General features: G+C 47.4%; 1 protein-coding gene across 1 annotated transcript; it reads right to left on the minus strand.

Annotated features, from left to right (window-relative positions):
- Positions 1–6,776: 6,776 nt before the first annotated feature.
- Positions 6,777–12,788, minus strand: LOC133541203 (zinc finger protein 271-like). The gene is made up of 2 exons (XM_061884349.1): positions 12,551–12,788; positions 6,777–7,628 (listed from the first exon to the last, which is right to left on the minus strand). Exons 1-2 carry the CDS (start codon positions 12,741–12,743, stop codon positions 6,934–6,936), a joined length of 888 nt encoding a protein of 295 aa, XP_061740333.1. The 5' UTR covers positions 12,744–12,788; the 3' UTR covers positions 6,777–6,933.
- Positions 12,789–16,703: the final 3,915 nt, after the last annotated feature.

The following is a 16,703-nucleotide window of genomic DNA, read 5'->3' on the forward strand; positions in this document are numbered from 1 at the left end:
AAAGAGGACTGGGTTCAAATCCTAGTCAGGTTGAACGGTAACTAGGAAAGATCCAGTGGGAGGAGTTAAAGTTCACCCGGACAACAATAACGGGGGACGTGCGTTTAAGGCACTGCCTTTAGTCCTCTACAGCCTGTCGTCACGTCCGCTTTTCCGGCATACAAACAACGTGCCAGCACAGTCACATAATACATGCGGCTTTAACACACACAAGTGAATGCAAGGCATACTTGGTCAACAGCCATACAGGTCACACCGAGTGTGGCCGTATAAACAACTTTAACACTGTTACAAATATGCACCACACTGTGAACCCATACCAAACAAGAATGACAAACACATTTCGGGAGAACATCCGCACCGTAACAGAACATAAACACAACAGAAGAAATACCCAGAACCCCTTGCAGCACTAACTCTTCCGGGACGCTACAATATACACCAAACCCCAACCACCCCCAATTTTTATTTAAATTTATTTGATATGCCATTGAGATTTTTTAATTATTATAATTAGAATTTGAAACTCAATTTTGCATGTCACTATAAAGTTATATAAGGCTTGCTTGTTCAATATTCAATGCAAAACTTGTTTGGGTCCCTATTAAAAGGTTCATTTGTTCAACCTTGGCCCGCAACTTTGTTCAGTTTCAAATTTTGGCCCACTCTGTGTTTGAGTTTGACACCCCTGTTTTAAGATGTCAGCGGTTACTGATGAGACTCCTGAGGTACAAACCGGTTACAGAATATGTGCCAGTTTGCCGTAATTAAATGTAACGTGTTTATGTGTGCATTGCACGGAGGTTTTTTTCCCCACTCCAGACTAGGCCCCCCTTAGGAGCCTAATATAGATTGTATTTTTTTTTACTCACCTTCTTCCCCAGCGTTTTACCTTTCCCCCTCTTTTACAGGGCGCCTCGGGGCGACCCATCAGCGTTGCTGTTCTGTAACCCCTGTACACTGTTTGTTTGTCTCATCTTGAACGGGTTTGTGCTGTAAACATAAATTTTGTTGTACTTGTTGCAATGACAATAAAGACCTACCTACCTACTACCTACCTAATGTCTACGTCAAACTTGACAACGAAAAATCTTGGAAGATGCTAGTATCACTCCAAGATCTTGTTTGGTCAAAACACAGGGAGGAGCAGTGCTGCGGCGGAACAGACTTCATGTCCGGGCACAACCAATTCCTGAACCACCTGCGCACACCACTGAGAGTGGTGAGATGATTTCTCAATCACTGTCTGCCACCAGGGCAGCACGGTAGCAGGGTAATAGGGTACAGTACAGAAGACTAAGTTCCAGCGATGATCATTGGGTCCACTGGTCTAAATAAAGCTCGAACCCCATCAGTCCCAGGTGGGTTGATTGCTGATTCCCTACCACCTCCAAAGCCATGCACCTGGGGATAGGCCCCTCCCACCTCCAAAGACATGCACTTGGGGATAGGCTCCTCCCACCTACAAAGACATGCACCTGGGGATAGGCCCCTCCCGCCTCCAAAGACATGCACCTGGGGATATGCCCCTCCCACCTCCAAAGACATGCACTTGGGGATATGCCCATCCCACCTCCAAAGACATGCACCTGGGGATAGGCTCCTCCCACCTACAAAGACATGCACCTGGGGATAGGCCCCTCCCACCTCCAAAGACATGCACCTGGGGATAGGCTCCTCCCACCTACAAAGACATGCACCGGGGGATAGGCCCCTCCCACCTCCAAAGACATGCACTTGGGGATAGGCCCCTCCCACCTCCAAAGACATGCACCTGTGAATAGGCTCCTCCCACCTACAAAGACATGCACCTGGGGATAGGCCCCTCCCACCTCCAAAGTCAAGCACCTGGGGAAAGGCCCCTCCCACCTCCAAAGACATGCACTTGGGGATATGCCCATCCCACCTCCAAAGACATGCACCTGGGGATAGGCTCCTCCCACCTCCAAAAACATACGCCTGGGGATAGGCCCCTCCCACCTCCAAAGTCAAGCACCTGGGGATAGGCTCCTCCCACCTCCAAAAACATGCACCTGGGGATAGGCCACTCCCACCACCAAAGACAAGCACCTGGGGATAGGCCCCTCCCACCTCCAAAAACATGCACCTGGGGATAGGCCACTCCCACCACCAAAGAAAAGCACCTGGGGATAGGCCACCCCCACCTCCAAAAACATGCACCTGGTGATAGGTGGATTGGTAACACTAAATGATCCCGAGTGTGTGAATGTTGTCTATCTGTGTTGGCCCTGCGATGAGTTGGCGACTTGTCCAGGGTGTACGACGCCTTCCGCCCCAACACAGCTGAGATGGGCTACAGCACCCGCTCGCGACCCCAAAAGGGACAAGCGGTAGAAAACGGATGGATGGGATGTGTGCCAGTGTTCCAAAGGAGAGTTGCCCAAATAAAAGTGAGCTGGCGACCCCAACACAGAGACCAGGACATGTGTTGACCAGGTCTGGCTGTGTGAGTTTGCCAGCTGCTAAACTGGACTTGTAGTGAGAAGTGTTTTATCTGTTTCACGTTGGACATAGGGGTGACATACTGAAAAAAATAAACCAAAAAAAGCCACCAATGGAAAAAGAAGAGAGATGACACAACCATGTGTTCCCTTTGAGAGTGCACATTTGAGTTATGTTTACGGAAAATGTGTGTAACAGTTATGCAGCTTCTGATAATGTTGAGAAGATTAATTCCTGTGTTATTGTGAGAAAGGAAGTACACTTAGTTATTTGCAACTTAGACCTATTTTTTACAGATTTTAATTTAATGTTACACAGCTCACTTCCAGTTTGAAAATACTAAACAATGACGTGGCGTTAAAATTGTAATATTGTTAATTTCAATTCAGCAATTTTTACCTGTTAAGATACACTTTGTAGTTATTTGGGATATGTTGAAAAGGAGGCAGGTGTGAATACACATGTACACTAGATGGCAGCATTGCCCTGTTTAAGACTGTCACAACATTAGCGTTTATGGCAGACGAACTGCTTTACGGCAGACTAAAAATGTGACTGCTGTTGTTGTGTGTTGATACCGCGCTGGGAGGACGTTAATGAAAACGGCCTACAATAAACCCACATAAGAAACCAACAACTCGCCTTTTGATCATTCTACAGTGTTCAAACATCCATCCATCCATCTTTTTCTGCTTAACCAGGATGGGGTCGCGGGTGCAGCAGCCTAAGCAGGGAAACCCAGACTTCCCTTTCCCCAGCCACTTCGTCCAGCTCCTCCCGGGGGATCCCGAGGCGTTCCCAGGCCAGCAGGAGACATAGTCTTCCCAACGTGTCCTGGGTCTTCCCCGTGGCCTCCTACCGGTTGGATGTGCCCTAAACACCTCCCAAGGGAGGCATTCGGGTGGCATCCTGAGCAGATGCCCGAACCACCTCATCTGGCTCCTCTCGATGTGAAGGAGCAGCAGCTTTACTTTGAGTTCCTCCCGGATGGCAGAGCTTCTCACCCTATCTCTAAGGGAGAGACCCGCCACCCGGTGGAGGAAACTCATTTGGGCCGCTTGTACCCGTGATCTTATCCTTTCGGTCATGACCCAAAGCTCGTGACCATAGGTGAGGATGGGAACGTTGATCGACCGGTAAATTGAGAGCTTTGCCTTCCGGCTCAGCTCCTTCTTCACCACAACGGATCGATACAACGTCCGCATTACTGAAGACGCCGCACCGATCTGCCTGTCCATCTCACTATCCACTCTTCCCTCACTGGTTAACAAGACTCAGAAGTACTTAAACTCCTCCACTTGGAGCAGGGTCTCCTCCCCAACCCGGAGATGGCACTCAAACCTTTTCCGGGCGTGAACCATGGACTTGGACTTGGAGGTGCTGAATCTCATTCCGGTCGCTTCACACTCTGCTGCAAACTGATCCAGTGAGAGCTGAAGATCCCGGTCAGATGAAGCCATCAGGACCACATCATCTGCAAAAAGCAGAGACCTAATCCTGCAGCCACCAAACCTGATAACTTCAACGCCCTGACTGCGCCTAGAAATTCTGTCCATAAAAGTTATGAACTCAAAGTTATGTGCTCAAACATGACTTTTGTTTTTTCTTTCTAATTCGCAATATGCGCCCATAAAAGTACGTAGTCTGGTTCGCACTTTCTTGTATTCACGTACTTACCTTGGACTTCCAGCTACTTCTCCATATTTGTTGTATTCACGTACTTACCTTGGACTTCCAGCTACTTCTCCATATTTCTTGTATTCAAGTACTTACAGTGGACTTTCAGCTACTTCTGCGTATTTCTTGTATTCACGTACTTACCTTTGACTTCCAGCTCTTTCACCATATTTCTTGTATTCACAAATTTACCTTAGACTTCCGCTACTTCTCCATATTTGTTGTATTCACATACTTATGGTGGACTTCGAGCTACTTCTCCATATACAGCCCTTATATACAGACAGGTGTGTGTCCTTCCGAATCATGTCCAACCAACTGAATTTACCACTGGTGGACTCCAATAAAGCTGTGGAACACCTCAAGGAGGATCAGTTGAAACAGGATCCAGCTGAGATCACTTTTGGTCTTCATATTAAAGTCTGCCAACACTTATGTATAAGTCATTTATTACTTCTTATTTTTATTAACTGCAAAGATGTCTTTAAAAATACTTTTTCACGTCGTCATTATGGGATATTTTGTGTAGAATTTTGAGAACAAAAATTCATGTATTCCATTTAGGAACACAACTGTCCTCTCCGGGGTCACGACTGTCCTCCCTAGGGTCACCGCCGTCCTCTCAAGGGTCACAACTATCCTCTCAGGGGTCACGGCTGTCCTCTCAGGGGTCACGGCTGTCCTCTCTGCGGTCACAACTGTCCTCTCTGGGGTCACCGCCGTCCTCTCAAGGGTCACAACTGTCCTCTCTGGGGTCACCGCCGTCCTCTCAAGGGTCACAACTGTCCTCTCTGGGGTCACAACTGTCCTCTCTGGGGTCACAACTGTCCTCTCTGGGGTCACAACTGTCTTCTCTGGGGTCACAACTGTCCTCTCTGGGGTCAAAACTGTCCTCCCTGTGGTCACAACTGTCCTTTCTGGGGTAGCGGCTGTCCTCTCCAGGGTTACAACTGTCCTCTCCAGGGTCACAGCCGTGCTTTCATGGTCCACAACTGTCCTGTCATGGGTCACAGCAGTCCTTTCATGGCTCACTTCTGTCCTCTCGGGGGTCACGACTGTCCTCTCGGGGGTCACGACTGTCCTCTCGGGGGTCACGACTGTCCTCTCCGGGGTCACGACTGTCCTCTACGGGGTCACGACTGTCCTCTCTGGGGTCACCGCCGTCTTCTCAAGGGTCACACCTGTCGTCTCAGGGGTCACCGCCGTCGTCTCAGGGGTCACGGCTGTCCTCTCTGGGGTCACGGCCGTCCTCTCAGGGGTCACGGCCGTCCTCTAAGGGGTCACGGCCGTCCTCTCTGGGGTCACGGCCGTCCTCTCTGGGGTCACGGCCGTCCTCTCTGGGGTCACGGCCGTCCTCTCAGGGGTCACGGCCGTCCTCTCTGGGGTCACCGCCGTCCTCTCTGGGGTCACCGCCGTCCTCTCAAGGGTCACAACTGTCCTCTCTGGGGTCAAAACTGTCCTCCCTGTGGTCACAACTGTCCTTTCTGGGGTAACGGCTGTCCTTTCTGGGGTAACGGCTGTCCTCTCAAGGGTTACAACTGTCCTCTCCAGGGTCACAGCCGTCCTTTCATGGTCCACAACTGTCCTCTCATGGGTCACAGCAGTCCTTTCATGGCTCACTACTGTCCTCTCGGGGGTCACGACTGTCCTCTCGGGGGTCACGACTGTCCTCTCGGGGGTCACCGCCGTCTTCTCAAGGGTCACAACTGTCGTCTCAGGGGTCACCGCCGTCGTCTCAGGGGTCACGGCCGTCCTCTCAAGGGTCACAACTGTCCTCTCAGGGGTCACGGCTGTCCTCTCAGGGGTCACGGCTGTCCTCTCTGGGGTCACGGCTGTCCTCTCTGGGGTCACGGCTGTCCTCTCTGGGGTCACACCTGTCCTCTCTGGGGTCACACCTGTCCTCTCTGGGGTCACACCTGTCCTCTCTGGGGTCACACCTGTCCTCTCTGGGGTCACTGCCTTTATTTCATGGGTCACAACTGTCCTCTCTGCGGTCACAACTGTCCTCCCTGCGGTCAAAACTGTCCTCCCTGTGGTCACAACTGTCCTCCCTGTGGTCACAACTGTCCTTTCAGGGGTAACGGCTGTCCTCTCCAGGGTTACAACTGTCCTCTCATGGGTCACAGCAGTCCTTTCATGGCTCACTACTGTCCTCTCGGGGGTCACTACTGTTCTCTCCGGGGTCACGACTGTCCTCTCTGGGGTCACCGCCGTCCTCTCAAGGGTCACAACTGTCCTCTCAGAGGTCACCGCCGTCGTCTCAGGGGTCACGGCTGTCCTCTCTGGGGTCACCGCCGTCCTCTCAAGGGTCACAACTGTCCTCTCAGGGGTCACAACTGTCCTCCCTGCGGTCAAAACTGTCCTCCCTGTGGTCACAACTGTCCTTTCAGGGGTAACGGCTGTCCTCTCCGGGGTAACGGCTGTCCTCTCCGGGGTTACAACTGTCCTCTCCGGGGTTACAACTGTCCTCTCCATGGTCACAGCCGCCCTTTCATGGTCCAAAACTGTCCTCTCATGGGTCACAGCAGTCCTTTCATGGCTCACTACAGTCCTCTTGGGGGTCACTACTGTCCTGTCTGGGGTCACAACTGTCCTCTTTCATGAGTCACAACTGTCCTCTTAGGGGTCACAGCTGTCCCCTCTAGGGTCACAATTATCAACTCAGGGGTCACGGCTGTCGACTCAGAGGTCACGGCTGTCGACTCAGGGGTCACGGCTGTCGACTCAGGGGTCAAGGCCATCCTGTCAGGTCCGGCGTGGCCTTGACGGGGCGCAGGGTCGTGTGGGAGGAGGTCAGGTGTCAGAGAGGCGTGTGTGGTGGTGGGTGCGCCTGTGCTTCTTGAGCGTGTCGCCGTCACTGAAGGTGCGCTGGCAGAGCGGGCAGCAATATGGCCGCTCGCCCGTGTGGATGCGCACGTGTCGCCGCAGGTTTCCTTGCTGGCTGAAGCTCTTGGAGCAGAAGGAGCAGCGGTGCGGCCGCTCGCCCGTGTGCGTGCGCAGGTGTCGCCGCAGGTCGGCCGACTGCGCGAAGGACTTGCAGCACCAGTCGCAGGCGTACGTCTTGCGCTTCTGCTCCAGGTGGAGGCGGAGCCCGGCGGCCCGGTCGAAGGCCTCGCCGCAGCGAGGACACTCGTAAACGATGGTGCTCGCCGATGTGTCAGGAGAGGCTCCCGCAGGCCACTGAGCATCCGCGTGTGCCCTGACGTGCGACTCATCCACAGAGACCAGGTCGTGCGGCGGCGCGGATGTCACCTTGGACTCCTCATGCTCCGTCTTGATGGGAGGAGGGGGGGGCGCTCGCTGCACGTCCACGTGGAGCGTGAGGACGGCGGCGGGCGGCGCGGTAAGAGAGGCTTTGAAAGAGTCGTCGTCCACTCGCAGGACACCGGATGCCGCCTGCGCCGATGTGCCGGCTGGTGGCGCTCGCTGGGGTTGTGGAGCACGGGTGGGCCGGCGGTCGCCATGCTGCTCGGAGATCTTGTTGCTTCCTGAAAGGACAGAGGACAGCGCGTGAAACACCTGTGTCCTGCAGGGCAGAGCAATGATCGCTGCACTTTTTTACTACCATTTTTTGTAAGACAGGGACACATTTTTCCTTTTTTTGTGCATTCTAAGTCGTAAAATATGGCAAGTAGGAGGTGTCTAACCATGGGAGGACTATACTGCGCCCTTAAAGGGGAACATTATCACAATTTCAAAAGGGTTAAAAACAAAAAAAATCAGTTCCCAGTGGCTTGTTTTATTTTTAGAAGTTATTTTCAAAATTTTACACCTCCCAGATTATCCCTAAAAATAGCTTTATAGTTCTTGATTTTCGCTATTTGCGATGCGACTGTCCATTTCCCTGTGACGTCATACAGTGCTGCGAATACAAACAACATGGCGGTTACCACAGCAAGATATAGCGACATTAGCTCGGATTCAGACTCGGACTTCAGCGGCTTAAGCGATTCAACAGATTACGCATGTATTGAAACAGATGGTCGGAGTATGGAGGCAGATAGCGAAAACGAAATTGAAGAAAAAAACTGAAGCTATTGAGCGAATAGCTATTGACGCTATTCGGCCATAGCATGGATGTACCTAATGAAGTGGCCCATAGCATGGCTGCCTTATTAGCATCGCCGGTAAAATGTGCGGACCAAACGATCAGGACTTTCGCATCTTGTGACACTGGAGCAACTTAAATATGTCGATTGGTAAGTGTTTGTTTCGCATTAAATGTGGGTATCTAGTTTCAAATGTACATAAAGCTAGCGTAAATAGCATGTTAGCATCGATTAGCTGGCAGTCATGCCGTGACCAAATATGTCTGATTAGCACATAAGTCAACAACATCAACAAAACTCACCTTTGTGATTTTGTTGACTTAATCGTTGCAAATGCATCTGCAGGTTATCCATACATCTCTGTGCCATGTCTGTCTTAGCATCGCCGGTCAAATGTGAAGACACTCTGGCACATTCAATGGGGGTCCGGCGGCAGATTTCTTGCCACTTTGGCATCTTCGGGCCAGTGGTGCAACTTGAATCCCTTCCTGTTAGTGTTGTTACACCCTCCGACAACACACCCACCAGGCATGATGTCTCCAAGGTTCCAAAAAATAGTCGAAAAAACGAAAAATAACAGCGCTGAGACCCGGTGTTTGTAATGTGTTGAAAATGAAAATGGCGGGTGTATTACCTCGGTGACGTCACGTTCTGACGTCATCGCTACAAGACCGATAAACAGAAAGGTGTTTCATTCGCCAAAATTCACCCATTTAGAGTTTGGAAATCGGTTAAAAAAATACATGGTCTTTTTTCTGCAACATCAAGGTATATATTGACGCTTGCATAGGTTTGGTGATAATGTTCCCCTTTAAAGCCGTCTAAAAACCACCAACAATACTCCGTTCACATGTTGTGACCTGAATATTAACACATTGTTATTTTGAGTGCTAACGTAGAGGAGCGCCGTGATCACAGAGAGCTAACTACCTTATGCTGCTACATTGACATATTGAGTTGCTGCATCGCCTCAGAGTTGGTGAAAGTTATTTCTAGACAGTGGGAGACATGTTGCCCCTAACATATTGCCAAAAGTATTTGGCCACCCATCCAAATGTCCTAATCACAGGTGTATAAAATCCAGCACTTAGGCATGGAGACTGTTTCTACAAACAATTGTGAAAAAATGGGCCGCTTTCAGTGATTTCCAGAATGAAACTGTCATAAGATGCTACCTGTGCAACAAATCCGGTGGTGAAATTTCCTCGCTCCTACATATTTCAAAGTCAACTGTGGGCTTTATAATAAGAAAAGTGAAGAGTTTGGGAACAACAGCAACTCAGCCACCGAGTGGTAGGCCACGTAAACTGACAGAGAGGTCAGCATAGTGCAAAGACTATCTGCACAGTCAGTTGCTACAGAGTTCCAAACTTCATGTGACCTTCCAATTAGCCCACATGCAGAACGCAGAGAGCTTCATGGAATGGGTTTCCATGGCCAAGCAGCTGCATCTAAGCCATTCATCACCAAGTCCAACGCAAAGCGTGGGATGCAGTGGTGTAAAGCACGTCACCACTGGACTCTAGAGCAGTGGAGACGCCTTCTCTGGACTGATGAATCACGCTTTTCCATCTGGCAATCTGATGGACCAGTCTGGGTTTGGAGGTTGCAGAGAAAACGCTACATTTTGGACTGCATTGTGCAGAGTGTGAAATTTGGTGGAGGAGGAATTATGGTTTGGGGTTGTTTTTCAGGACTTGTGCTTGGCCCCCAGTTCCAGTGAAAGGAACTTTGAATGCTCCATGATCGCAAAACATTTTGGACAAATCCAGTTTGGAGCGGACCCCTTCCTCTTCCAACATGACTGTGCACCAGTGCACAAAACAAGGTCCATAAAGACATGGATGACAGAGTCTGGTTTGGATGAACTTGACTGGCCTGCACAGAGTCCTGACCTGAACCGGATAAAAAACCTTGGGATGAAATTAAAAGGGAGACTGAGAGCCAGGCCTCCTCCGCCAACATCAGTGTGTGACCTCACCAATGCGCTTTTGGAAGAATGGTGGAAAATGGCTATAAACACACTCCGCTACCTTGTGGACAGCCTTCCCAGAAGAGTTGATAATAGCTGCAAAAGGTCATATTGAACCCTATGGGTTAGGAATGGGATGGCAAGTTCATGTGTGAGTCAAGGCAGGTGGCCAAATACTTTTGGTGACATAGAATAACAAGGGAGGAATCACCCCCAAATCCTCCACACGACACCTCCGCTCTGGACAGGCTAACCTCCGAGGACAAAGTTACGAACAATGGGAGACCGGGCTTTCTGCTTCACTGCCATACTTGCCAACCCTCCCGATTTTCCAGGGAGACTCCCGAAAATCTCCCGGAGCAACCATTCTCCCGACTTTCTCCCAATTTCTCCCTGGACAACAATATTGGGGGTGTGCCTTAAAAGCACTGCCTTTAACGTCCTCTACAACCTGTCTTCACGTCCGCTTTTTCCTCCATACAAACAGCGTGCCAGCCCAGTCACATCATATATGTGGCTTTTACACACACACACAAGTGAATGCAAGGCATAATTAGTCAACAGCCATACAGGTCACACTGAGGGTGGGCGTGTAAACAACTTTAACACTGTTACAAATATGCGCCACACTGTCGAGCCGCACCAAACAAGAATGAAAAACACATTTCGGGAGAAGATCCGCACCGTAACCCAACATAAACACAACAGAACAAATACCCAGAACCCCTTGCAGCTGTAACTCTTTCGGGACGATACAATATACACCCCATCCCCGCCCACCTCATCTCCCGAATTCAAAGGTCTCAAAGTTGGCAAGTATGTCTGCTGCTCCCAGTCTGTGGAACACTCTCCCTGATCACCTGAGGGCACCACAGACTGTGGATGCTTTTAAAAAAGGCTTAAAACCCCTTTTTTTTTTTTTTTTTTTTAAACCCTTTTTTTTTTTTAAATATATGTGTGCTAGTTTTAGCTACTAGGCTGTTCTAGTTTATAATTTTATTTATGTTTATTATCTTTTTAATACGGGTAGCACAGTCGAAGAGGGGTTAGTGCCTCTAACTCACAATACGAAGGTCCTGGGCTTATCCCCAGGTGCATGTCGTTGGAGCTGGGAGGAGCCTATCTCCAGATTCCGATGTAACTAAACCCAAGTTCTGATCTAACAAAGGTCTGAACTCATTCTCTTTCTATGCCACATCAACGTGGAATGCACTCCCAACAGGTGTAAAAGTAAGTGCATCTCTATATTCCTTCAAAAGTGCTCTAAAACAACACCTCCAGGCAACTTCAATCCTTTACTAATACCCTCCTCCATTCACATCCCATCTCCCCGGATAGTAAATAACCTAATGTGAATAATCAAATGTACTTCTAATGTATTTACTTGCTCTTATGCTATCTGAACTCACTATGCTGGCGGTACATATCCTACTAAGTAAGACCTACACTGTTTTAATGTCCATTTCTCTGTTGATGCAATTGTTGATGACTGAAGTACTGATATCAACCAAAGCTCCTCATCCCACCCCCCGGATTGTAAATAATTCAATGTATATACTATGATGATTAACTTGTGTGATGACTGTATTATGCTGAGGGTATATATTTGTACCATGAATTGATTAACGTGGACACCGACTTAAACAAGATGAAAAACTTATTGGGGTGTTACCATTTAGTGGTCAATTGTACGGAATATGTACTGAACTGTGCAATCTACTAATAAAAGTATCAATCAATTAAAAAAGGCATGTTTTTGTCGGTGGGAGGGAGTCGGAGTACCCAGAGGGAACCCACGCAGTCACGGGGAGAACATGCAAACTCCACACAGAAAGATACCGAGCCCGGGATTGAACCCAGGACCACTCGGGACCTTCGTATTGTGAGGCACATGCACTAACCCCTGTTCCATTGTGCTGTCCTCACTGTGAAGTGCTTTTTATAAATAAGGTCTATTATTATTATCCATCCATTTTCTACCGCTTATTCCTTTTGGGGTTGCGGGGGGTGCTGGTGCCTATCTTAGCTACAATGGGGCAGAAGGCGGGGTACACCCTGGACAAGTCGTCACCTCATCGCAGGGCTATTATTATTATAATTATTAAAATATATTGCTCATCAACCTAAAAATGTCACGACCACCATGCAGTACCACCGCCGACCCCCTAGGGGTCGCGGACTCCCTGTTGAAGACCTGTGATGTAAACAATACTAACAATTGCAATATTAAACACACTTTGGCTGTTACAAAATGTGAAGGTGACTGCAAATCTACACTTGAAACATCGTCACATTCTCCTTTCAGTCGCGCTGTGACTTTACGAGCCTTCAAAAGATTACAAACGGCACGTTTAGAAGCTCGTTAGCTAACAAGCTAGCCGGGCCTTACTCGGACACTGAAGCCCGGCCTCCACCAGCCGGAAGTCCCGCAGTTGCCTCCGCAGGCTCTCGTTCTCCCGCCGGGCCCGGACCGTCTCTTCCCGGTACTCGCTGACCGTGTCTTCGACCACGTCCAGGATGTCCCTGACCAGCGCCGTCAGTCGCTCCGTCAGCAAGCCGCCCAGCAGCTCCAGTTTGGTCATTTTGGAAACGCACAGCGGAAACGCAACAAATCACACCGGAAGTGCTTGTCCTTCACAATAAGAGCGCGGAGTCCAAATCGCTTTTATTGCGGTGACGTAAGTTATTGTCCAAAGGTCCCAAAAAGAGACAAAAAAGAAGTTCTGTTCATCTTTAATCGTTCTTAAAAACATTCAAAACGATGTACGTGGTGGAATATGTTCTTTGTTTCCGCCGGTGGTTGCAGTTTGTCTTGTGTTAAAACGACGGATCTGCTGATAAAGCACCGAAAATAAAGAAAGCTTTATTGTAATTGATATTTTTTCTTTTTATGGGGAACGTTTGTCGACTTTCTCCCAAACGAGCAGGTTTGAAGGCATGAAGTCCAGACATGAGTGAAGGCAACAATGCAGCAACACGCAGGAAGTGAGCGTGCGTCCTGTCAAAATTAGAGCCGGCGAAATGTTTCCAAAGTAAAAGCTGACGCAAAGTGTGTGCTACTAATTGTGACTGTTTGAGATATTCACGAAATTAGTTTAGTATTTAGTGTTGAAATGTAATTAATCTTAAAGAACGTATTTAAGTTCATTCTGATTATATTTGTTATGTGTTTAGTTTAGGCGTTTCTTTTAGGCAGGAAGGCTGTCAGTGTGACCAAGTTTGAATGACGTCATTCTGCAACAGGAGAGGCAAAAATGTCATCATTTGTGGTTTGTGAAGTGAATGAATGAATGAACTCAATCATCAATCAATCAAAGTTGACTTACATAAAATCCTAAATTACCAGTGTCTCAAAGGGCTGCACAAACCACAACCACATCCTCGAGCCAGATCCTACATCAGGGCAAGGAAAAATTCAACCCAATAGGATAACAATGAGAAACCTTGGAGAGGACCGCAGATGTGGGGACTAACATAATAGTGAGAGTCTAGTCTGTAGTGGATCTAACATAATAGTGAGAGTCTAGTCCACAGTGGATCTAACATAATAGTGTGAGAGTCCAGTTCGTAGTGGATCTAACATAATAGTGAGAGTCTAGTCCATAGTGGATCTAACATAATAGTGAGAGTCCAGTCCATAGTGGATCTAACATAATAGTGTGAGAGTCCAGTCCATAGTGGATCTGACATAATAGTGTGAGAGTCCAGTCCATAGTGGATTTAACATAATAGTGTGAGAGTCCAGTCCATAGTGGATCTAACATAATAGTGAGAGTCCAGTCCATAGTGGATCTAACATAATAGTGTGAGAGTCCAGTCCATAGTGGATCTAACATAATAGTGAGAGTCCAGTCCATAGTGGCTCTAACATAATAGTGTGAGAGTCCAGTCCATAGTGGATCTAACATAATAGTGTGAGAGTCCAGTCCATAGTGGATCTGACATAATAGTGTGAGAGTCCAGTCCATAGTGGATCTAACATAATAGTGTGAGAGTCCAGTCCATAGTGGATCTAACATAAAATTGTGAGAGTCCAGTCCATAGTGGATCTAACATAATAGTGTGAGAGTCCAGTCCATAGTGGATCTAACATAATAGTGTGAGAGTCCAGTCCATAGTGGATCTAACACAATAGTGTGAGAGTCCAGTCCATAGTGGATCAAACATAATAGTGAGAGTCCAGTCCATAGTGGATCTAAAATAATAGTGTGAGAGTCCAGTCCATAGTGGATCTAACATAAAATTGTGAGAGTCCAGTCCATAGTGGATCTAACACAATAGTGTGAGAGTCCAGTCCATAGTGGATCCAACATAATCGTGAGAGTCCAGTCCATAGTGGATCTAACATAATAGTGTGAGAGTCCAGTCCATAGTGGATCTAACATAATAGTGTGAGAGTCCAGTTCATAGTGGATCTAACACAATAGTGAGAGTCCAGTCCATAGTGGATCTAACATAATAGTGTGAGAGTCCAGTCCATAGTGGATCTAACATAAAATTGTGAGAGTCCAGTCCATAGTGGATCTAACATAATAGTGAGAGTCCAGTCCATAGTGGATCTAACATAATAGTGTGAGAGTCCAGTTCATGGTGGATCTAACATAATAGTGTGAGAGTCCAGTCCATAGTGGATCTAACATAAAATTGTGAGAGTCCAGTCCATAGTGGATCTAACATAATAGTGAGAGTCCAGTCCATAGTGGATCTAACATAATAGTGTGAGAGTCCAGTTCATGGTGGATCTAACATAATAGTGTGAGAGTCCAGTCCATAGTGGATCTAACATAAAATTGTGAGAGTCCAGTCCATAGTGGATCTAACATAATAGTGAGAGTCCAGTCCATAGTGGATCTAACATAATAGTGAGAGTCCAGTCCATAGTGGATCTAACATAACAGTGTGAGAGTCCAGTCCATAGTGGATCTGACATAATAGTGTGAGAGTCCAGTCCATAGTGGATCTAACATAATAATGTGAGTCCAGTCCATAGTGGATCTAACATAATAGTGAGAGTCCAGTCCATAGTGGATCCAACATAATAGTGTGAGAGTCCAGTCCATAGTGGATCTGACATAATAGTGTGAGAGTCCAGTCCATAGTGGATCTAACATAATAGTGTGAGAGTCCAGTCTATAGTGGATCTAACATAATATTGTGAGAGTCCAGTCCATAGTGGATCTAACATAATAGTGTGAGAGTCCAGTCCATAGTGGATCTAACATAATAGTGTGAGAGTCCAGTCCATAGTGGATCTAACATAATAGTGTGAGTCCAGTCCATAGTGGATCTAACATAAAATTGTGAGAATCCAGTCCATAGTGGATCTAACATAATAGTGTGAGTCCAGTCCATAGTGGATCTAACATAATAGTGAGAGTCCAGTCCATAGTGGATCTAACATAATAATGTGAGAGTCCAGTCCATAGTGGATCTAACACAATAGTGTGAGAGTCCAGTCCATAGTGGATCTAACATAATAGTGAGAGTCCAGTCCATAGTGGATCTAACATAATAGTGAGAGTCCAGTCCATAGTGGATCTAACATAATAGTGTGAGAGTCCAGTCCATAGTGGATCCAACATAATAGTGAGAGTCCAGTCCATAGTGGATCTAACATAATAGTGTGAGAGTCCAGTCCATAGTGGATCTAACATAATAGTGAGAGTCCAGTCCATAGTGGATCTAACATAATAGTGTGAGAGTCCAGTCCATAGTGGATCTAACATAATAATGTGAGTCCAGTCCATAGTGGATCTAACATAACAGTGAGAGTCCAGTCCATAGTGGATCCAACATAATAGTGTGAGAGTCCAGTCCATAGTGGATCTGACATAATAGTGTGAGAGTCCAGTCCATAGTGGATCTAACATAAAATTGTGAGAGTCCAGTCCATAGTGGATCTAACATAATAGTGTGAGAGTCCAGTCCATAGTGGATCTAACATAATAGTGTGAGAGTCCAGTCCATAGTGGATCTAACATAAAATTGTGAGAGTCCAGTCCATAGTGGATCTAACATAAAATTGTGAGAGTCCAGTCCATAGTGGATCTAACATAATAGTGTGAGAGTCCAGTCCATAGTGGATCTAACATAATAGTGTGAGTCCAGTCCATAGTGGATCTAACATAATAGTGTGAGAGTCCAGTCCATAGTGAATCTAACACAATAGTGTGAGAGTCCAGTCCATAGTGGATCTAACATAATATTGTGAGAGTCCAGTCCATAGTGGATCTAACATAATATTGTGAGAGTCCAGTCCATAGTGGATCTAACATAATAGTGTGAGAGTCCAGTCCATAGTGGATCTAACATAATAGTGTGAGAGTCCAGTCCATAGTGGATCTAACATAATCGTGAAAGTCCAGTCCATAGTGGATCTAACATAATAGTGTGAGAGTCCAGTCCATAGTGGATCTAACATAATAGTGTGAGAGTCCAGTCCATAGTGGATCTAACATAATAGTGTGAGAGTCCAGTCCATAGTGGATCTAACATAATAGTGTGAGAGTCCAGTCCATAGTGGATCTAACATAATAGTGAGA

This window comes from Nerophis ophidion, linkage group LG23 (genome assembly GCF_033978795.1).
Source record: "Nerophis ophidion isolate RoL-2023_Sa linkage group LG23, RoL_Noph_v1.0, whole genome shotgun sequence".
In the NCBI taxonomy this organism is placed as follows: Eukaryota; Metazoa; Chordata; class Actinopteri; order Syngnathiformes; family Syngnathidae; genus Nerophis; species Nerophis ophidion.